The sequence below is a fragment of the Notolepis coatsorum genome, assembly GCF_963971535.1.
Source record: "Notolepis coatsorum genome assembly, chromosome: 5".
Classification (NCBI taxonomy): Eukaryota; Metazoa; Chordata; class Actinopteri; order Aulopiformes; family Paralepididae; genus Notolepis; species Notolepis coatsorum.
Window position 1 is genome coordinate 163400813 of NC_140169.1, and position 24299 is coordinate 163425111.

Below are 24299 nucleotides of genomic sequence, written 5' to 3' on the forward strand. Positions count from 1 at the left end.
ATTTTCAAATCGATGCAGTTGAATCGTCACATTAGAATCGATGCATTTCGTTTAATCGATGCATCGTTACACCCCTACATTTGAATCTAATCTAATCTAATCTGTTATGCCCTGTGTCTCCGTGTCTCCTGTGTCTCTGTGTCTCCTGTGTCTCCTGTGTCTCCTGTGTCTCTTGTGTCTCCTGTGTCTCCTGTGTCTCTTGTGTCTCCTGTGTCTCCTGTGTCTCCTGTGTCTCCTTTTACCCCCTTGTCTCCTGTGTCTCCTGTGTCTCCTGTGTCTCCTGTTACCCCCTTGTCTCCTGTGTCTCCTGTGTCTCCTGTGTCTCCTGTTACCCCCTTGTCTCCTCTGTCTCCTGTGTCTCCTGTGTCTCTCTGTGTCTCCTGTGTCTCCTGTGTCTCCTGTGTCTCCTGTTACCCCCTTGTCTCCTGTGTCTCCTGTGTCTCCTGTTACCCTCTTGTCTCCTCTGTCTCCTGTGTCTCCTGTGTCTCTCTGTGTCTCCTGTGTCTCCTGTGTCTCCTGTGTCTCCCCTGTCTCCTGTGTCTCCTGTGTCTCCCGTGTCTCCTGTGTCTCCTGTGTCTCCTGTGTCTCCTGTGTCTCCTCTGTCTCCTGTGTCTCCTCTGTCTCCTGTGTCTCCTGTGTCTCCTGTGTCTCCTGTGTCTCCCTTGTCTCTCTGTGTCTCCCTTGTCTCTCTGTGTCCCCTGTGTCTCCTGTGTCTCCTGTCTCTCCCCTGTCTCCTGTGTCTCCCTTGTCTCTCTGTGTCTCCTCAAGTTTCTTTAATAGTTGTCATACAGAAGTACAGAATACGTTTATACAAAATGCTTCTTACTGTTACGCTCCAGAGACTGTGCAAGACAAGATAAGTATGAAATAAAATAACATAGTATAGCATGTAAATTAGAAGTAAAAAATGAGGTCACAGTGTTCAGTATAGACATATGTACAATGTTCGATGCAGAATAGACGTAACTGAGTTACCATATAATATACAATACTATGCAGTGTACTAATATACAATACTATATAGTGCAAGGCAGAAATGGGATGAGGTGCAATTTAGGTACAATTTACAGTAGGTGTACGAGTTGTAGTGCAAATCCTTTATCAATAAATATAAAGTGTGTTTGTGTGATCTAAAGTGTGGAGAGTGGGTGCTGCAGTGTGTTGTTTGTTTAAGTGAGTGTGTGCGTGTGGGTGTGTGTGCTGTGTGCATTTGATGGTTGTTGCATAGTGTTTATTGTTCGTTTAGCAGCCTGATGGCCTGGGGATAGAAGCTTCTTCTGAGTCTTTCTGTGCTCGCCTTAAGACTCCGGTATCGCTTGCCTGACCGCAGCAGTTCAAAGAGGCAGTTCTTCGGGTGGCTCGAGTCCTTAATAATTCTCTTAGCCTTCCCCCTGCACCGCTTGTTGTAAATGTTCTGGAGGGTGGGAAGCCCCCCTCCAATTGTGCGTTCGGCTGAACGCATCACTCTTTGTAGTCTGCTACGGTCTTGTGCAGTGCTATTCCCAAACCAGGAGGTGATGTTGCCAGTCAGGATGCTCTCTATTGTACATGAGTAGAAGTTCCTAAGGATCTTCTGACTGACTTGGAACTTCCTTAGGCGCCTGAGGAAGTAGAGGCGTTGTCGTGCCTTCTTCACAACACTGTCAATGTGTGTGGTCCATGTCAAATCCTCGGATATGTGGGCTCCGAGGTACTTGAAACTGTTCACTCTCTCAACCGGTGCCCCGTCGATGCTGAGGGGGCTGTAGTCCTTGACCCCCGACCTCCTGAAGTCCACAATCATCTCTTTTGTTTTGCTGACGTTCAGGGAGAGGCAGTTCTCCTGACACCACTGTGACAGATTCTCTACCTCTTCCAGGTAGGCCCTCTCGTCGTTGGCAGAGATCAGGCCCACCACTACTGTGTCATCAGCAAATTTGATGATTGTGTTGTTGTTCCGCTGTGCTACGCAGTCATGTGTGTACAGGGAGTAGAGGAGGGGGCTCAGAACACAGCCCTGGGGGGCCCCTATGTTGAGCGTGATGGATGAGGAGGTGCAGTTGCCTGCTCTTACCACCTGGGGTCTGCCCGTCAGGAAGTCCAAGACCCACTGGCAGAGGTCATAGTTCAAGCCCAGGTCCCTGAGCTTGGCTATGAGTTTGGAGGGGACTATGGTATTGAATGCTGAGCTGTAGTCGATGAACAGCATTCTCACATAGTTCCCCTGCCTCTTGTCCAGGTGTGATGCTGCTGTGTGCAGCACATGGGCTATGGCGTCCTCCGTGGACCTGTTGGGGCGATATGCAAATTGCAGGGGGTCCAGGTTGAAGGGGAGGGAGGAACAGATGTAGCCCTTCACTAGCTTCTCAAAGCACTTCATGGCTATGGAGGTGAGGGCTACAGGGCGGTAGTCGTTGAGGCTCCTGTCTCCTGTCTCTCCCCTGTCTCCTGTGTCTCCTGTCTCTCCCCTGTCTCCTGTGTCTCCTGTCTCTCCCCTGTCTCCTGTGTCTCCTGTGTCTCCTGTGTCTCTCTGTGTCTCCTGTGTCTCCTGTGTCTCCTGTGTCTCCTGTGTCTCTCTGTGTCTCCTGTGTCTCCTGTGTCTCCTGTGTCTCCTGTTACCCCCATGTCTCTTGTGACCTGTAACATAGAATAATAATATATTAAAATATTGTATAATACTGTATACCAATATGGTGTAGTATAAATAGTATGATTAAGTTATATTATAATAAAATACAAATAATAAAATTATATAGTATATAGAATAATACATTATATAAATGTATAGATACGTGTGTGTGTGTGTGTGCGTGCGTGCGTGCGTGTGTGCGCGCGCGCGCGTGTGTGTATAAATGAATGAACCTAAATATGTAGTTTGACTGATAGATACACAAAAAGGTTTTATTTATGTTGAATTAATTTAGTTGTGTTGATGTTTCCATTTTTGATAAATGTACATTCTGTTTGGTTTTATGCAATAAGTCTATCGGTGTGCTGTATCATGTATGTGTGTAGGGGCAGGTATATATAAGAATTTTTCTTCTTCCTGTTCCTTTCGGCCATGGAATTTGGTGGATTATAAGTACTGTTGGACTGTGGTAATTCCATGTACGAATAAATAAATAAATAAATAAATGATGATGATGATGCTGACCCCCTTGTCTCCTGCGCCCCCAGCGTCAGCAGGCTCGTCCAGCAGCTGCAGTAACAACATGGCCGCCTGCGAGCACCTGTGTCTGCCACGGCCCGGGGGCGTGTTCACCTGCGCCTGCACCACGGGCTTCAAGCTCAACGCGGACAACAGGACCTGCGCCCCCTACACCTCCTACGTGGTCATCTCCACCCTGTCCGCCATCAAGGGCTTTAGCTTGGAAGGAGAGGACCACTCGGAGGCCATGGTGCCCGTGGCTGGCAGAGGTGTGTTTACTTCAGGGTCTGGGTGATGGACTTTAGAGGCACGGCACCTCGTGGACCCACAGTGATGCTCGCTCACTCGCTCACTCACTCGCTCACTCACTCATTCACTCACTCGCTCACTCACTCGCTCACTCACTCACTCGCTCACTCGCTCACTCACTCGCTCACTCACTCGTTCACTCACTCGCTCACTCACTCGTTCACTCACTCGCTCACTCGCTCACTCACTCACTCACTCACTCACTCACTCACTCGTTCACTCACTCACTCATTCACTCGCTCACTCACTTGCTCACTCACTCACTCACTCACTCGCTCACTCACGCTCGCTCACTCGCTCACTCACTCACTCACTCACTCACTCACTTGCTCGCTCAATTGCTCACTCACTCACTCACTCACTCGCTCACTCACTCACTCGCTCACTCGCTCGCTCACTCACTCACTCACTCACTCGCTCGCTCGCTCGCTCACTCACTCACTCGCTCACTCACTCACTCACTCGCTCGCTCACTCACTCGCTCGCTCACACACTAACTCCCTGGCTCACTCGCTCGCTCACTCACTCACTCACTCACTCACTCACTCACTCACTCACTCACTCACTCACTCACTCACTCACTCACTCACTCACTCACTCGCTCACTCGCTCGCTCACTCACTCACTCACTCACTCGCTCACTCACTTGCTCGCTCACTCACTCACTCACTCGCTCGCTCGCTCGCTCAATCACTCACTCGCTCGCTCAATTGCTCACTCACTCACTCACTCGCTCACTCGCTCACTCACTCACTCACTCACTCACTCACTCACTCACTCACTCACTCACTCACTCGCTCGCTCACTCACTCACTCACTCACTCACTCGCTCACTCACACACTCACTCACTCACTCACTCACTCACTCGCTCGCTCACTCGCTCACTCACTCACTCACTCACTCACTCAATCGCTTGCTCGCTCAACTCACTCACTCGCTCACTCCTCGCTCACTCACTCACTCACTCGCTCACTCCCTCACTCACTCACTCACTCACTCACTCACTCACTCACTCACTCGCTCACTCACTCGCTCGCTCGCTCAATCACTCACTTGCTCGCTCAATTGCTCACTCACTCACTCACTCGCTCACTCACTCGCTCACTCGCTCACTCACTGACTCACTCACTCACTCACTCACTCACTCACTCACTCACTCACTCACTCACTCACTCACTCACTCACTCACTCACTCGCTCGCTCACTCACTCACTCACTCACTCACTCACTCACTCACTCACTCACTCGCTCGCTCACTCACACACTCACTCACTCACTCACTCGCTCGCTCACTCACTCACTCACTCACTCACTCGCTCACTCACTCACTCACTCACTCAATCGCTTGCTCGCTCAACTCACTCACTCGCTCACTCACTCACTCACTCGCTCACTCACTCACTCACTCACTCACTCAATCGCTTGCTCGCTCAACTCACTCACTCGCTCACTCGCTCACTCCTCGCTCACTCACTCACTCACTCGCTCACTCCCTCACTCACTCACTCACTCACTCACTCACTCACTCACTCACTCACTCACTCACTCACTCACTCACTCACTCACTCACTCACTCACTCGCTCACTCGCTCACTCACTCACTCACTCGCTCGTTCCTTTATTGATCCCCTTGGGGAAATGCAGGTGTCATAGCAGCATGGGGGAGGGGGGAGGGGAGGTACAGGTATGGGCAGGGTATAGTATAAAGAAATAAATATAGGCAATACAATTCTGAATATAAAGATATGGGAAGAATAAACGGTGTAAACAATATAATTAACTCTGAATATAAAAATATGAGAGAAATAAACAGGGTAAACAATATAATTAACTCAGAATATAAGAAATACAAGACAAATAAACAGTGTAAACAATATAACTAACCCTGAATATAAAGATATGATAAAAATAAACAGTGTAAACAATATAATTAACCCTGAATATAAAAATATGAGAAAAATAAACAGTGTAAACAATATAATTAACTCTGAATATAAAAATATGAGAAAGAAATAAACAGTGTAAATAATATAATTAACCCTGCATATAAAAATATGAGAAAAATAAACAGTGTAAACTATATAATTAACCCTGAATATAAAAATATGAGAATAATAAACAGTGTAAACAATATAATTAACTCTGAATATAGAAATATGAGGAAAAGTAAACGGTGTAAACAATATAATTAACTCAGAATATGAAAATATGATGAAAAGAAACGGTGTAAACAATATAAATAACTCTAAATATAGAAATATGATAATATAAAGTGTGAAACAATATAATTAACCCTGAATATAAAAATATGGGGACAAATAAACAGTGTAATCAATATAATTAACCCTGAATATAGAAATATGAGGAAGAATAAACAGTGTAAACAATATAATTAACTCTGAATATGAAAATATGAAGAAAAATAAACAGTGTAAACAATATAAATAACTCTAAATATAGAAATATGAGAATATAAAGTGTGAAACAATATAATTAACCCTGAATATAAAAATATGAGGCAAAATAAACAGTGTAATCAATATAATTAACCCTGAATATAGAAATATGAGGAAGAATAAACAGTGTAAACAATATAATTAACTCAGAATATGAAAATATGAGGAAAAGAAACAGTGTAAACAATATAAATAACTCTAAATATAGAAATATGAGAATATAAAGTGTGAAACAATATAATTAACCCTGAATATAAAAATATGAGGGAAAATAAACAGTGTAAACAATATAATTAACTCTGAATATAAAAATATGAGGAAAAATAAACAGTGTAAACAATATAATTAACTCTGAATATATAAAATATGAGGAAAAACTGTGTAAACAACATAATAATTATATGTACTGACTGGTCTCTGGTCCCCGCAGGCCGTAATGCGCTCCACCTGGACGTCCACATGCCGTCCGGCTTCATCTACTGGTGTGACTTCAGCAGCACGGTGGCGTCTCAGAACGGGATCCGGCGCATCAAGCCGGACGGCTCGGGGCTCCGCAGCGTGGTCACGTCTGGGATCGGACGCAACGGGATACGAGGCATCGCCGTGGACTGGGCCGCAGGTATACCGTGTCAGTGAGACACCTCACTTTGGGCGGGATCCACAAAGAATGGATTGCACAGTGCTAATTGCACCCTTACTTACTTACAATTCATTCTGAATAGAAAATGGGGGACCCTGATGTAAACAAGACGAAAGTCTTTCTCTGGTCTTCATCCCCTTAACAATTGTGTGTATTGAGCTGTACTGTATTGTACCCATTCTGCAATCTGTTAATAACATTTTCAATCAATCAATCACTGTGCAGGGTGATCAAAATAAATAAACTTTTTCTTCTGGGCTGTCCATGACCACATAGATTTTGCCTAATTTTGCCTGCATGAGGGAAACACAATTTCACAGATTTGTCAATTAAAGGGGAACTATTTTACTATTTCTTTCACTATTTGGGCACTTTTACACAATTCCTGTGAGTCTATGGAACACCTCTGTAATATATATATATATTTTTTATTCATTGTTTTGTATTTCTAATCAAGTCCTCAAAAACAGCATTTTTCTACCTCAAGATTTCGAGCTGTTTTGAGCCTGGGCTCCTAAACCACTGCGCAGCGTCGTCTTCGCCTGAACATTAACATGCAGCAGTGACTATATGACATCACATATAGGCACATTTTCAAACGACTCAGTTCAGTGAGGGTGAATATTGTGAGAGGAGAATTGGAAGAATGCACCAATATGAGAATTTTGAGACATAGATCATATTAATATAAGTTCACATAGCTAGGAAACAATGCTAAACACTCAAAAAGGCCATTTATAAGATAGTTCCCCTTTAAATCAACTAATATTGTTGTGAAGGGCCAGATTAAACTGAGAATATATATTTATCGTTTGATATACTTTGTATATTATTTATATATATACACGGAATATCCCTTTACCTGCGTTCAGACCAGAGTAATATTCGCTCTCCTATTGGACAGCGCCCCCAGGCGCCAGCGCGCAAGCCCCCAACGGCAAGTTCAAAGACAACTGCAGGCATGTCAGAACATGCCCGGAGTCAGCGTAGTGATCCCAGACAAGGACTGAGGTTGGGACTAGATATTCACTTAAGTATATATGCTGGCGCAGGTGTGCCCAGCAGTAGTTCATTCAGTTCGTCTAAGTAGCTGTTCATCAAGTTCGGTAAAACAGTGAAGTGAGCAACCTTGCGTCTAAACAGAGCATTGAGAACTGCGTGCGAATAGAATGGTAAAAGTGTCAGAGTTTAATGAAGTAACGTTGAGTTCGACTTAATCTAATGTGAAGTAAATAGTCGATCATTTATTGTATATCGTGCGGCCACAGTTCTTTCGTGTGTAGCATTACCCAGCGGTTCGTCGTGTCTTTAGCTAGTGTACTTAACCAGGCTGTGTGGCCTAAATACGTCGCCCACACCCGAGGAGTCCTAGGCGGAGAACCGTTGGACATGTACACAGGAGAATCGACGTCGGCGATTGCAGAACCATTCCTGGTTGGATTATATTGATTTGGGACGTGACCACCGGAGAAGAGCATCGTTGATTTCCACTATCGTTTGGGATTCAACCTCGTGAGGATTACAACTCGGGCCTGCCTCGTGGACGGGGCTGGCTAGCTGTCATCAATGCTGTCGGACATTTGGATTACAATTATTGCTTTGGCTGCTGATCAAGGGAGTTTACAAGGACCGACTCCTGTACCTGGAGTCTCTTTATTCCTCATTGAATCAGACGGAGTACCCGAACATTCCTCTACCCTCCAGGCCTTACACCCCGGAGGGAACCCATTGTCTCCAGTCGGTACCAGTGTTGCCCTATATAATTGCTACTATACAACAGGTGGCGTCAACTTAGACCCATCGTAGGATTCCTGCTATTCTTAGTGACTTATGCTCTTGACGGACTTTACGTATATTATTCGCCATACAAGCGCAACCCTAATTCTCATTCTGTAACCTAACGTTGCCTAATAATAATAAATTACCCTCAAATACTATTTCTGTGTCAATGCCGTGTTCTTGTGGGTGTTCACCATCTATATTTGATGTACTGTCTGGCCAGTAATTAAAGTACATAACTAGCAGTGGTTTAATCTATCACAATCTTTAATACAGTCAGGGTTTTGTAACCCCTCAGTTACAATTGGTCCTTCGAGCCCGAGGGTATCAGTGTAATATTTAATATAATATTAATATTAACATGGCCAGCGGTGAACACTCCCCAAGCGGCTCCCCTAAGCTAGAACGCCCGCAGCGCAAACGTCAGCTACCTCCATATCTGGAGGAATTCGCTTTCGTTCTACCCCCTAGCTTATCTAAACAGACGTTAAATACGGATAAAGCGGATAGTCTAAGCATGTCCAATCCTATCGACTTGGCGACCCTGCCAGTAGAGACCCCAGTGGGTTCAAACGAAACTGACTCAGCTCACGGGGGGGACCAGGTGGGACATGACATGACTATACCTCCAGACAGCGTCACCGGGATAGACCCCGGAGCGCTCCAGGATAAAGAAAGCGCTCCAGGGATAGAACCTGACACACAACCAAGAGAAGAGAACCGCGCCCAGGAGATAGACCTCGGAGCGCGCCAGGAGAACAGATCTCCTACAAGCCCTGTCAGCACCCGATCACCTCCGTCAGTGTCATCCCCCAGCGAGGCGGACCAGAGACTGGCGCAAGCCTTGATCGCCACACTGACAGCCTCCACCGAAATAGACCGACTTCAGGGTGAACGCGACTGGCTTCAAGCAAAGACGCTTAGTGAGCGCGAACACTCTGCCACGGAAAGAGAGCGCCTCCACACGCAACTCCAAGCGCAAGCCCTTAGTGAGCGCGAACACTCTGCCGTGGAACGAGAGCGCCTCCGGGCGCAACAATTAAGTGAGCGCGAACACTCTGCCATGGAACGAGAGCGCCTCCAGGCTCAACAGATGAGCGAGCGCGAACAACGAGAGCGCCTCCAGGCGCAACAAATAAGCGAGCGTGAACACTCTGCAGTGGAACGAGAGCGCCTTCACACGCAACTCCAAGCGCAAGCCCTTAGTGAGCGCGAACACTCTGCAACTGAACGAGAGCGCCTCCAGGCGCAACAAAGGAGTGAGGACGACCGCATAAGACTGGAGGAGAGGCGCCTTCAGACGGAAGAGAACATCGAACGAGAACACGCCAATGCCCAGTGCGAAGCAGAGCGCGACCGGCTGCAGGCGCAGATGATAGAACAATTGATCGCCAGGGCGACACCCCCTCTCTCCGCACGGAGCTCCCGGAGATCATCACGACAAGGGTCTAGGGCACCTTCCCCTACCCGACAAAGCGACCCGGGACCCGGCCAACAGGAGGAACCTGTCTACGTCTCCGAGCCCCCTCCCCGACCGGTCCATACGAGACCCAGCCAACGTGAAGAACCGGCCTACGTCGCCGAGAGACTGACTAGAAGACTCCAGGACCTAGAAGAGGAAGAGGAAGAGGAGGAATGTCAAGCCCACCAGCAAGAACGTACTCTGGACCAGGAGGCCCAGTACAGCCCCGACTTCAGCCCCGAGTCACTGCACTACAAACCCCCGACCCAACTCACGGGTGAGTTTGACGTACAGTCAGCACCGAGGAACAGCACCTGGGGACCCGGCCTCTGGTACCCACCAAGTACTAACCCACGACCACACGTACGGGGAGACTCGCCCAGGAGGCCTCTTCCCCTACGCTCACCAATGTACCAGCCATCCATGGCATCGTACCTTGGCACACCGACGTTCCCAGACTTTACGCGCGAGGACAGAGCACAGTACACGGAATTACGCATGTGCTTGGAGACTATGATGTCCGATGTCCCCGACGAGTCGTACAAATATGCCATCCTCCTCAAGCATCTCAAGGTGCCCAGAGCGCATAACATAGCGCTGGCATATTCCAACTCAAGCACCCCATACTCCGCGGCTCTAGTGGCCCTCGACCAGCGCTATGGACGCATATGGGATTACGTGATCCAAGAAATACGGGATATCGACCGCCTCCCCCCAGCCAAAGACAATGAGCACTGGATGACCTCTCTATCAAGGTACAATCCCTAGTAGGGATGCTGGGGTCCCAAAAGGAGAAGGGGAGATATGAACTGTATGCAAATTCTAATGTGGAGCGAATACTGGAAGAGGAAGGCGCCAGCGTGCAAGCCCCCAACGGCAAGTTCAAAGACAACTGCAGGCATGTCAGAACAAGCCCGGAGTCAGCGTAGTGATCCCAGACAAGGACTGAGGTTGGGACTAGATATTCACTTAAGTATATATGCTGGCGCAGGTGTGCCCAGCAGTAGTTCATTCAGTTCGTCTAAGTAGCTGTTCATCAAGTTCGGTAAAACAGTGAAGTGAGCAACCTTGCGTCTAAACAGAGCATTGAGAACCGCGTGCGAATAGAATGGTAAAAGTGTCAGAGTTTAAGGAAGTAACGTTGAGTTCGACTTAATCTAATGTGAAGTAAATAGTCGATCATTTATTGTATATCGCGCGGCCACAGTTCTTTCGTGTGTAGCATTACCCAGCGGTTCGTCGTGTCTTTAGCTAGTGTACTTAACCAGGCTGTGTGGCCTAAATACGTCGCCCACACCCGAGGAGTCCTAGGCGGAGAACCGTTGGACATGTACACAGGAGAATCGGCGTCGGCGATTGCAGAACCATTCCTGGTTGGATTATATTGATTTGGGACGTGACCACCGGAGAAGAGCATTGTTGATTTCCACTATCGTTTGGGATTCAACCTCGTGAGGATTACAACTCGGGCCTGCCTCGTGGACGGGGCTGGCTAGCTGTCATCAATGCTGTCGGACATTTGGATTACAATTATTACTTTGGCTGCTGATCAAGGGAGTTTACAAGGACCGACTCCTGTACCTGGAGTCTCTTTATTCCTCATTGAATCAGACGGAGTACCCGAACATTCCTCTACCCTCCAGGCCTTACACCCCGGAGGGAACCCATTGTCTCCAGTCGGTACCAGTGTTGCCCTATATAATTGCTACTATACAACAGGTGGCGTCAACTTAGACCCATCGTAGGATTCCTGCTATTCTTAGTGACTTATGCTCTTGACGGACTTTACGTATATTCTTCGCCATACAAGCGCGACCCTAATTCTCATTCTGTAACCTAACGTTGCCTAATAATAATAAATTACCCTCAAATACTATTTCTGTGTCAATGCCGTGTTCTTGTGGGTGTTCACCATCTATATTTGATGTACTGTCTGGCCAGTAATTAAAGTACATAACTAGCAGTGGTTTAATCTATCACAATCTTTAATACAGTCAGGGTTTTGTAAACCCTCAGTTACAAATATATTTGCTGAAAAAGTCCTTTGACTTGGCCCCGTCGTTATAGTCGAGGACCAAACCAACGTGCCCGTCTGTTGTGACCTTCAGGGAACCTGTACTTCACCAACGCCTTCCTGACGGAGACGTACGTGGAGGTCCTCCGGCTGAACACCAGCTTCCGCCGCGTGCTGCTGAAGACCCAGACGGACATGCCGCGGCACATCGCCGTGGACCCCCGGAACCGCTACCTCTTCTGGGCCGACTACGGCCAGAACCCCAAGATCGAGCGCGCCCTCCTGGACGGCAGCAACCGCACCGTCCTGGTGTCGTCCGGCATCGTGACCCCCCGTGGCCTCGCCCTGGACCGGCAGACCGGCTACGTCTACTGGGTGGACGACTCGCTGGACATGATCGCCCGGGTGCACCCCGAGGTCGGCAAGGCGGAGGTGGTGCGCTACGGCAGCCGCTACCCGACTCCCTACGGCATCACGGTGTTCGAGAACAGCATCATCTGGGTGGACCGGAACCTGAAGAAGGTTTATTAATTAATTTATTAATCTTTCAAAATCTTTCAGTTGCTATCGCATGCACTTATCTGTGTTTCATTACTCATATGAGTGCATGTTTACCAACTGTCTCGCCTGTTTTATTGCAACACTACTATCACCGACATCTAAGAAGGGAGATCCCCCCTTGAACGGCCCTTCTAAGGTTTCTCTCCTCCACATTGCCTGTGGTGCATTTTTTCCTATTGCTACAGTAGGTCTTAGTGAGTTTTTCCTTACCTTCACGTGGGGTATGTCTGGGAATGTTGCATTTATTTTGCATTCATGGTGTTTGTTGTTTTATTATTGTGATGTTTCTTCTTGACTTGTTTAATTAAAGAAGACGTGTCCGGCCCATGGTGGGGACATTAACGTGTGTTGTCGTCGGGCCTTACAGATACATTTGATTTGATTTGATTGAAGGTGTTCCGGGCCAGCAAGGAGCCGGGCAGCGCCGAGCCGCCCGCCGTCATCAGGGACAACGTCAACATGCTGAGGGACGTCACCGTCTACGACCGGCGCACGCAGCCCACCTCGGCCCAGGAGCTCGACCACAACCCCTGCCTGGAGGCCAACGGCGGCTGCGCCCACTTCTGCTTCGCGCTGCGCGACGGCGGCACCACGCCGACGTGCGGCTGCGCCTTCGGCAACCTGGCGGCGGACGGCCAGAGCTGCGTGGTGTCGCGGGACGACTACCTGGTCTACACCACGGAGAGCACAGTGAGGAGCCTGCGGCTGGACCCCGACGACCACGCGCTGCCCTTCCCCGTCGTCAATGTGCCGCGCACCTCCGTGGCGCTGGACTTCGACGTGGCCGACGGCAGGGTCTACTTCACGCAGAGCTCCGGGGTGGGGGTCAGCAAGATCAGCTACATCAGCCTGTCGTCGCCCAGCTCGCCTCCCGTCGCCGTGGCGTCAGGTGAGCACACCCGGGTTGACGCTTGTAGCTATAGGGCTGGGCGATATGGGCGACAAAAATGTTATCACGATATATCACGATAACATTTTTCATATCGTTCGATATAGATAATTATCGATATTTTTATTAGTATTAAAAAAAAAAGATGAAAGTAGAAGGCTGGATGTCTTAAAGATCCCCACATGATTAGAGGTTGGCAGCAGCCCAGGGTAGGCACGGTTGAGGCGGTAGAAAGGAAAGTGTTATAAACCACATATCTGCAATTATTTCTTACTGGGAATGTATGTACAGTATACATTCTGTATCATGTGAGCCAGTTTCATGACCCTATGAAACACATTGAAAACACAGTTTCCTGAAAAGTTAACTTTTATGGAGATGAGTGTTTTTCATCGGACAGTCACGTTATGTTAGCGTGGTGTACGTGTTTTGTACAGATCTAGCATCTAGGGGCTCCTGATGGAGTAGCTTATGACTGTACGTTATGTTAGCGTGGTGTACTCATGGCCGTAGCCAGCTATGAGGTCACCGAGGTCCGGACCTCGGTAACTATTTGCTAGTGGGCCGTTTGGTCAACGACCGGGGCCGGCCCAATAATCACATCTCTTACTAAGCCCCTCCCCCACTAGGCTGGGAACAGCGGCCCATTATGCGTGCTGCGGCCCAATCACATCTCTTAATAAGCCCCCCCCCCCCCCAATAGGCTGGGAACAGCGGCCCATTATGCGTGCTGCGGCCCAATCACATCTCTTAATAAGCCCCCCCCCTCTCTCACCTGTTTCTCGTGTTAGAAGAACAGATGCGGAAACAGGAAAAATGGAGAAACAGAACATGGAGAAATTGCCGGCGGAAAAAATCTGAAAACTAGAGGTGGTCGTGGATGCTGACAAATATAATAAAATAACAGACATGTTTGCTGCTTCAACGTCGTCATCCACAATAATACTAGTGCAGCCGGTGCAGCAACAAGTTCAACACAGCCTCAGGTAGCCAGCCAGGCAGAAGGGCAGAGGAGGGACGGTGAGCTGGAGGAACCTGAGGTAGTTTGTGTGTGCCATCTCTCTCTGCCATGGTGATGTCGATAATAATATTAATTATAACGTTATTTGGTGAGCATCGCGTTGGCTAAAATAAGCCCAGGTTACTGTCAGTGACCGTCACATCTAAGCTGATCAGCACTTCTAATGAGCCGCTGCCCCCTAGTGGCCGGCTGTAACAAACAAGCACACCATTGATTTAATTGCCATATAACTCGCATACAAAGATCTAACTTACTCCTCTCTGAGCATGAATATAAAACAAACAGGTGATAACTGTGTAAACCTTATGCAATATTCATCATTGATATTTGGATACTTGAAATCTGTATGAACTGAGTAGTTAGTACCAAATGAATGAATGAATGAATGAAGTTAGTATAAAATGGAACAGCTCCATGCATTAATTGAATAAACAACTATTTGCTCATTACCAGTATGGTATTGTTTAAATTGTACAGCTTTTTCACATATTTGTCAGGGAATTCCAACAATTCTGGACCTGAATGTACCAGTTCATTGTAATCATCTCTCTCTCTCCTTAATGTCTAGTCAAGCCAGAAATGGACCTCCCTAATTTCTAAACCCTGGCTGGGTGGTGTCCGACCGATTATAGTGGGCCGGTCTGGGCCAAAAAAAAAATGGACCTCCCTAAACCCTGGCTACGGCCCTGGGTGTACTGTATGTGTTTTGAGCAGATCTAGGAGCTCCTGATGGCGTAGCGTATGACTGGATCAACAAAAGGGTTTACTACAGCGATTACGTGAACCAGAGCATCAGCTCCATGGCTGTGGACGGCTCCCAGAGGACCATCATCGCCCGCGTGACCAGACCAAGAGCCATCATGCTGGATCCATGCCGGGGGTAAGATTACAATTTAATTTAAATTAAAACATTTTGAATTTATATTTTCCTTCACTATAGATGTCTTAAGTCAAAGTCAAAGTCAACTTTATTGTAAATGTTCTATTTGTGCGAGACATACAGAAAGTTGAAAGTACGTTCCCCCAGTCCCACAGTGTATATAAAAAGATACAGACAGACAATATAAACAACAGAAGTAAAAATATAAGACACCATATACAACACACAATATACAGGACTTTACTGTATGTGCACTTTGATTAACAAAAAAAATCCAGACATGTTAGTGTTAAATAGCCAATAAAATGAATATATTATAAATAAATAGCATTTTGAAATAATTCAGCTATGTTGCTCCGTTTTCCCGGAACCTCCTCCCCTTGAAGATATAGGTTCCCTCACTGGAGTTGATCATTTTAAGGAAAGAAACTGGACACATGCTTGCCATGGAGTGCTCATGTGTCTTTTTCATTGAAATACATGAAGACATTTTCTCTACCTTTTAGTATTTGTGTGCTCATACTATCTTTTGTTTAGTTTTTTAGTTTTTTTTTTTTTTTTTTTTTTTATTATTTTTTTCCTCCTTCTTTTGTCCGTTTTTCTCCCATCCCAATGTTAGTTGTTATGCCAATTCCCAATCCCCTTCCTGGTCGTTGCGCACTCTACACCCTACCGTCGGTCCGGGAGGGCGGAGACTATCACATGCTTCCTCCGACACATGTGTAGCCAGCCCACCGCTTCTTTTCACTTGGCAGCGCGGACTCTCACTGGGAGAGTGTAACGTGTGGAAGGGTCACACTACCTCCCCCAGGTCTTTCCCTCGCTGTGCAGGCGCCCCGACCGAACTGTAGGAGTCGCTGTTTACAAGGATCAGGACCCACCCTCGCCGGGTTTCCCACCCAATTGTGTTAGTATGGACGGTAGGCCAACCCGGAAGCACCACAGCTGGATTCAATCCCACTGTCTCTGTGGTGGTAGACAGACGCTTAGTCCGCTGCACTACCCGGCCGCCCTAGTTTTGTTTTTTCTGTTGTGTATGTGAAAAGTATCTGTATGTCTCCTTGTGACCAGGGCCCACTTGAAAAAGAGATCTCAACGTGATTACCCTCGTTATCATGAAGGATAAATCAAATAAAATAAAAGATAACCCTCTGCTTCCCAGGTACATGTACTGGACCGACTGGGGCACTAATGCCAAGATCGAGCGAGCGACTTTAGGAGGGAACTTCCGCACGGAGATTGTGAACAGCAGTCTGGTCTGGCCCAACGGACTCACTCTGGACTACGTGGAGCAGAGGCTCTACTGGGCCGACGCCAGCTTGTAAGATAATGATCAGACCACTCTTAACTTAAGACACTTAACCCCCTAACTGCTCCAGATGAGCAGGTCGGCACCGTGCATTGGTCGCCTCCGCCGTCCGTGTGTGAATGTGTGAGCGAGTGGGTAAAATGTGAGGAACAAATTGTAAAGCACCCAGGAACATGCTGACCTTGGATGTTGCAATCTTATCAAGCCTGCACATGATTTTCCGAGTATAATGAATGGCTGCAGTGTTTTTGTAGCAAGAGTCTTGTAGCAAGCATAAGCATGACTTCATGGGGGAGAACTTGTGAAATTACACTCACACAGAACGCTAACGCCCCCCCCTCCCTTGCGCTCTGTCGTCCGTCAGGCAGAAGATCGAGCGCTCCTCCGTCACGGGGGCCAACCGGGAGACCATCGTGGGCACGGCCATCTACCCCTTCGCCATGACCATGTTCGGCCAGCACATCTACTGGACCGACTGGAACACGCGCAGCATCTACCGGGCCAACAAGCACGACGGCTCGGGCCAGAGGGTGATGGTGCAGAACCTGCCCTCGCGGCCCATGGACGTGCACGTGCTGGCGCGCAGCAAGCAGCAGCGCTGCGACAACCCCTGCGAGCGCTTCAACGGGGGCTGCAGCCACATATGCACCGCAGGTACGGGGACGTTTTTCTGTGGTCCAGATACGATAAGATGTTCCTTTATCGATCCCCTCGTGGGAAATCCGAGCGTCATAGCGGCGGGGGGAGGGGGGGGGGGGGGGGGGTACAGGTATGGGCACAGGGTGCTAGTAGAAAGACATAAAACATAGGCAGTAAAATTAGATCTAAATATAAACATATGAGAAACAATGTTAAACAAAGGTGCAGATGAGGGTCTGTAATTATGTCCTATATTGGTCATATTATAGGCCTACTGTATGTTACAATAAATATAGGCGATAAAGAATTTGAATTTGAATATATAGTATGAGTAAGAGTAACAGTCTATACAAGGTGCAGTATATATACACAAGGTACGCTAACTGGCATGATATACCGTACGTCATATGTTGTAGTCCGTGCAGGTTTCGGTGGTTAAGACTCAGACACACTTAGTGGCCAGACGTTCCTAACAGTTCTCCAGTTCTGCAGCCGTTAGTTCTCCAGCTGTGTCAGTGCCGTTGTCAACATAAACTGATCCTGAAAATAATTCCATTCTATTCTATTAGATTATATTCTAGTCTAGTCTAGTCTATCAGATTATATTCTAGTCTAGTCTATTCTTTTCTATTCTATCCTAGTCTAGTTAATCTATTCTAGTATATTATTTTCTATTCTATTATAGTCTAGTCTATTATTTTCTATTGTAGTATATCATATTCTATTCTATCCTAGTCTAGTCTATTAATTTATATTCTAGTCTATCCTATTCTATTCTAGTCTATGATTTTCTTTTCTATTCTAGTCTATCTGATTATATTCTATTCTAGTCTAGTATAGTCTAGTTAGTATATCCTATCCTATTCTATTATAGTTTATACAACGGCATGCAAATTTCTCAATTCTGATTGGCTGAAACAGTCCATTTACACGTCTTTATTGGCAACAATCCACGGTCCTGGGCTCAGGACCCGCCCACAACCGAATCACATATCACTCCGCCGGCTCACTCCGGGAGAAAACAAGATCGCGGACAACAAATGGATATGTTGATAGCGCCATAACGACTAAATATGAAGCGATTCTGTCACTGCGAATGTGTTAGTCCTTTAAACAATGTTGGATGATGTAATTGATGGGTCTTGAGTTATTCTAGAACAAAAGAAAAATCGTGATTTGATTGATTGATTAATTTGCATTTTTTTTCAATTTCTTTTTCCTTCTCTCTGACTGTCAGCGCTAGCTCTAGTCTCCACCCACCGCCACACACACCCCCCCCCCCCCCACACACACACACACACACACACACACACTCCTGTCTGCAACGCGGGTCAGACTGAGAGAGAGCTGGGTGCTGCGCTGTTCTAAGTGAGCATGGCCTATTGAGTTGATTGATTGATTGATTGCTAATTTTATTACTGTACGCTTGGTTTCCAACTGGTTAAGTTTAGGCCCTCTACAGTAGGTTTAAAAAAATAAATAAAAAAATAGGGCGAAGAAAACGTTTTTTCCTATAGGGCAAAGACAACTTTTTAATTTGTTTTACCTACTTTCTATAGAAGCATCTAAGAATGAAGTTCTATGGAAAGTAGGTCTGCATTCCCTTAACAATTGTGTGTATTGAGCCGTACTGTATTGTACCCATTCTGCATCTGGTAATAACATTTTCAATCAATCATTCCAATAATACACAGTTGGATGTGTTAGTTGGTTGGATGCACTTCAAGCTGCTTCCACATGAGGCAACTTCTCTCAATCATTCCAATAATACACAGTTGGATGTGTTAGTTGGTTGGATGCACTTCCGATCTGCTTCCACATGGAGGCAAATTGTCTTTTTTGTAGTTGTGGGAACTACTTTTTCTGGCGGATGGTTTTTTCAATAAATCTTCGATTAATGTGTGTTTATTGTATAGAAATAAGGTTGGATGAATGTGGCAGTTGTATAAAAGCTTTACACCACTTGCGACCACCCCTAGGCATGGTTTATTGTTCACAAACCACTCCTGCGCGTGATGTAATGCTTAAATAGTATAGTCTAATATATCCTATCCTATCCTATCCTATCATAGTATAGTATAGTATAGTATAGCAGGGACGTGCACAGGACTTTAGAGGGGCAGGTGCTCAAAGGCTGAAAAGGGCACTACACTTGTGTGTGTATATATTAACCGAGCGTGCGCAAGCACGATTTTTAAGGGCCCTTTTCGGGCGGGGGGCCCCCTTTTTATGCTTTGGTGATCAAATATTGAATATTGAACTATAATAATCAGTGCAGGAGCTCACTTATCCTTGAAAGACACTTTTATCACTGACTTAAAAGGCCCATACATCTCCATAAATGTTCAGGGGGGAGGGAATAAGTGCTTACCCTACAGACCCCAAGAAGTACTGTATATTCTGTATTGTTTAATATAAATGCATTTTTTATTCCAATCCCGATTTGTATTTGAGATTCCCAAATCCCATCGGACTTGACTTCTTCGTGTCCCTCAATGAGTGTAATACCAGCATTCAACTGTATGCGCCACAGCGGTTTCTATAATCATCATCATCACCACCCACGCTATGCATAAAATATATAGGTCCATGGAGAGGCATGCTGAGGAGGCCGTGCAAACTGCAATGGAATATGGGGCATCTCTCTCTCTTTACCTAATATTTTGATTCTATCCTGACATTTTTCAGTTGGAAGGGCAGTCTATATGCTTAACGGTAAAAAAAATAAAAACTTTTTTTTTTCTTTTTTTAAAGGGCACTTTTTTGATGAGGCTCAAAAAGGCAGGTCTAATATATCCTATCCTATCCTATTCTAGTATAGTATAGTCTAATATATCCTATCCTATTCTATTCTATCATAGTATAGTATAGTCTAATATATCCTATCCTATCCTATTCGATTATATTATATTATAGTATAGTATAGTATAGTCTAATATATCCTATCCTATCCTATTATATTCTATTATAGTATAGTATAGTCTAATATATCCTATTCTATTATATTCTAGTATAGTATAGTATAGTCTAATATATCCTATCCTATTCTAGTATAGTATAGTCTAATATATCCTATCCTATTCTATTCTAGTATAATCTAGTTATATCCTATCTATTCTATCATATTCTATTCTATTCTATTCTATACTTTCTATTCTATTATAGTATAGTATAGTATAGTCTAATATATCCTATCCTATTATAGTATAGTATAGTCTAATATATCCTATCCTATCCTATTCTATTATAGTATAGTATAGTATAGTATAGTCTAATATATCCTATCCTATTCTATTCTATTCTATTATAGTATAGTATAATCTAATATATCCTATCATATTCTATTCTAGTATAGTCTAGTTATATCCTATCTATTCTATCCTATTCTATTCTATTCTATTCTATTCTATTCAAGTCTATTTTATTAACATAATCTTCAGGAGTGTGGTTGTCACACAACAACTCCGCGCCGTGGTAAAACCTGGTCCTGCTCTGCTCCGTTATCTCCTGCAGGTCCCAACGGCGCCGAGTGTCAGTGTCCCTCTGAGGGCCGCTGGTACCTGGCCGGGGACAAGTACTGCATCCGTGACAACGGGACCCGCTGCCAGGCGGACCAGTTCACCTGCATGAACGGCAAGTGCATCCGCAGCCAATGGACGTGCGACAACGACGACGACTGTGGCGACGGCAGTGACGAGATGGAGAGAGTCTGTGGTACGGTGTCCTCTTCTGTACGGTGTCCTCCTGTCCTCCTCTGTAGGCTGTCCTCCTGTCCTCCTCTGTCATCCTGTCCTCCTGTCCTCCTCTGTAGGCTGTCCTCCTGTCCTCCTCTCCTCCTGTCCTCTGTCCTCCTGTCCTCCTGTCCTCCTCTGTAGGCTGTCCTCCTGTCCTCCTCTGTCCTCCTGTCCTCCTCTGTCCTCCTGTCCTCCTCTGTAGGCTGTCCTCCTGTGCTCCTCTGTCCTCCTGTCCTCCTCTGTAGGCTGTCCTCCTGTCCTCCTCTGTCCTCCTGTCCTCCTCTGTCCTCCTGTCCTCTGTCCTCATGTCCTCCTCTCCTCCTGTCCTCCTCTGTCCTCATGTCCTCCTCTGTAGGCTGTCCTCCTGTCCTCCTCTGTCCTCCTCTGTCCTCCTGTCCTCCTCTGTCCTCCTGTCCTCCTCTGTAGGCTGTCCTCCTGGCCTCCTGTCCTCCTGTCCTCCTCTGTAGGCTGTCCTCCTCTGCCCTCTGTCCTCCTGTCCTCCTGTCCTCCTCTGTAGGCTGTCCTCCTCTGTCCTCTGTCCTCCTGTCCTCCTGTCCTCCGCTGTAGGCTGTCATCCTGTCCTCCTCTGTCCTCATGTCCTCATGTCCTCCTCTGTAGGCTGTCCTCCTGTCCTCCTCTGTCCTCCTGTCCTCTGTCCTCCTGTCCTCCTCTGTAGGCTGTCCTCCTGTCCTCCTCTGTCCTCCTGTCCTCCTCTCCTCCTGTCCTCCTCTGTCATCATGTCCGCATGTCCTCCTCTGTAGGATGTCCTCCTCTGTCCTCCTCTGTCCTCATGTCCTCTGTCCTCCTGTCCTCCTCTGTAGGCTGTCCTCCTGTCCTCCTCTGTCCTCCTGTCCTCCTCTGTAGGCTGTCCTCCTGTCCTCCTCTGTCCTCCTCTGTAGGCTGTCCTCCTCTGTCCTCCTGTCCTCCTGTCCTCCTCTGTCCTCCTCTGTAGGCTGTCCTCCTCTGTCCTCCTCTGTCCTCCTCTGTCCTCCTGTCCTCCTCTGTCCTCCTGTCCTCCTCTGTAGGCTGTCCTCCTCTGTCCTCCTGTCCTCCTCTGTCCTCCTGTCCTCCTCTGTAGGCTGTCCTCCTGTCCTCCTCTGTCCTCCTGTCCTCCTCTGTAGGCTGTCCTCCTGTCCTCCTCTGTCCTCCTGTCCTCCTGTCCTCCTCTGTCCTCCTCTGTCCTCCTGTCCTCCTCTGTCCTCCTGTCCTCCTCTGTAGGCTGTCCTCCTCTGTCCTCCTGTCCTCCTCTGTAGGCTGTCCTCCTGTCCTCCTCTGTCCTCCTGTCCTCCTCTGTCCTCCTGTCCTCTGTAGGCTGTCCTCCTCTGTCATCCTGTCCTCCTCTGTCCTCCTGTCCTCCTCTGTCCTCCTGTCCTCCTCTGTCCTCCTGTCCTCCTCTGTAGGCTGTCCTCCTCTGTCCTCCTGTCCTCCTCTGTAGGCTGTCCTCCTGTCCTCCTCTGTCCTCCTGTCCTCCTCTGTAGGCTGTCCTCCTCTGTCCTCCTGTCCTCCTCTGTAGGCTGTCCTCCTCTGTCCTCCTGTCCTCCTCTGTAGGCTGTCCTCCTGTCCTCCTCTGTAGGCTGTCCTCCTGTCCTCCTCTGTCCTCCTGTCCTCCTCTGTAGGCTGTCCTCCTCTGTCCTCCTGTCCTCCTCTGTAGGCTGTCCTCCTCTGTCCTCCTGTCCTCCTCTGTCCTCCTGTCCTCCTCTGTAGGCTGTCCTCCTCTGTCCTCCTGTCCTCCTCTGTAGGCTGTCCTCCTCTGTCCTCCTGTCCTCCTCTGTAGGCTGTCCTCCTCTGTCCTCCTGTCCTCCTCTGTCCTCCTGTCCTCCTGTCTGTCCTCCTGAGTTTACCCACAAACCTGCTCCTTATGGCTGCGTTCACACTGCATGCCAGAGTGGCCCACATCAGATTTATTTTTGCTCATACTGTATGTGGGCGACATGTATGTGGGAGGGAGGTAGTGCAGTCATCTGGTAATCTGAAGGTTCCCGGTTCGATTCCCGCTCCTCCCAGCGGCAGCGTGTCGAAGCGTCCTTGAGCAAGACACTTAACCCCTAACTGCTCTCCTGATGAGCAGGTTGGCACCTCGCATGGTCGCCACGGGCGTCTGTGTGTGAATGTGTGAGTGAACGTGTGAATGTGAGGAACAAATTGTAAAGCGCTTTGGATAAAAGAGATGTATAAATTATGCAGCCATTTACCATTTGACTCAGATCTGATTCTTTCACGACAGTGTGAACAGCACAAATCACATGGAATCCAATCTTTTCTATTCTGATTTGAGCCACTTTCATATGTGGTCCATGTCCATCCCATTGCCGTTGTGTCCTTGGGCAAGACACTTAACCTACTTGCCTCGTATGAATGTGTATGCATGTGAATGAATGTTGGTGGTGGTCGGAGGGGCCGTAGGCGTTGATTATTCGCCACGCTTCCGTGAGTCTGCCTCAGGGCAGCTCTGGCTGCAATTGTAGCTTACCACCACCGGTATGACTGTGTATGAACGAATAATGGACTCTGTGAAGCGCTCTGAGTCAGAGCAACAGTCAGTCAGAGAAGAGCGCTATATAAATCCAATCCATTAAATCAGAAACTAGTCAAATTTTTTACAATGCGACCTCAGTCTGAACATGTCATGTCGGAATTCATGTGACTTTTACGTCACTCTAGATTGACATTCATCACAACTCTGCCCTGGCGGGTGGTCAGTGGAGGGACAGTGAGGTGTTTACCATATTATTTGGGTGATACTTCTGTACAAGCAAATCTTAATTTGCGCATGCTTCTCAGTTGAGGAGCATGACCGGTTCACACTGGAATCTGATCTTGGCCTATATTTTTTATAATAAAAATAACGTGAACAGCCAAACAAAAAAATTCAGATCTGACCAACAAATCAGAATTGAGCACTACGGCCTGCAGTGTGAACGCAGCCAGAGTGACAAGGCTTGCAGTGTGAACGCAGCGCAGCCCGTGGCCCTGAACAAACAAAAAGGCCACTCTCTAACAGGGAATCAACTCAAGATTAGCTTGAGGTAAACCAAAACAAGCACATTCGTATTCGATTCCTCTTTTTAGTTCCTTGTCATCCTTCATTTAATCCCTTTTGAAATGTGACTCCTTCCTTCACAAGGGACATGCTCAGTGTGTGTGGTCTGTGGTGGTGGGGGGGGGTAATCCTGGTGGTGGTATAGCTGACAAACTTCCTCTGTCATTTTCTCTGTGGCCTTTTCTGATACTAACTAACTAAGTTCCTATTTCTGTAACAAATCTCTTTTTCAGGACCCAAGATTGATTTCAACTCTTTTGGTGTGTATGGTTGCTTTTTTCATATTAACCCAAACTAACGATAGGAAAAATGACCCCAAACTAACATGAAATGTGCTTCTATTTCGCATGCAGCGCCTCAAGTGGCAGCGTCATTTATTGCCTTGTCAGGTAAAGCCACCTGTTATCCACCTGTTTCCTTGTGCTGCCTGGTGTGTTT

At 47.1% G+C, this 24299-nt stretch overlaps 1 protein-coding gene across 1 annotated transcript in view; it reads left to right on the forward strand.

Annotated features, from left to right (window-relative positions):
* lrp2a (low density lipoprotein receptor-related protein 2a) overlaps positions 1-24299 on the forward strand; it is a gene marked incomplete at its 5' end in the record, with an annotated part of 335411 nt that overhangs the window by 167147 nt on the left and 143965 nt on the right. Inside the window, 10 exon segments of the mRNA XM_084314359.1 lie at positions 3157-3396; positions 6324-6512; positions 11883-12310; positions 12743-13238; positions 14974-15139; positions 16302-16460; positions 16813-17102; positions 20601-20812; positions 20815-20818; positions 24215-24250. Coding sequence (XP_084170485.1) covers positions 3157-3396; positions 6324-6512; positions 11883-12310; positions 12743-13238; positions 14974-15139; positions 16302-16460; positions 16813-17102; positions 20601-20812; positions 20815-20818; positions 24215-24250 — 2220 coding nt within the window.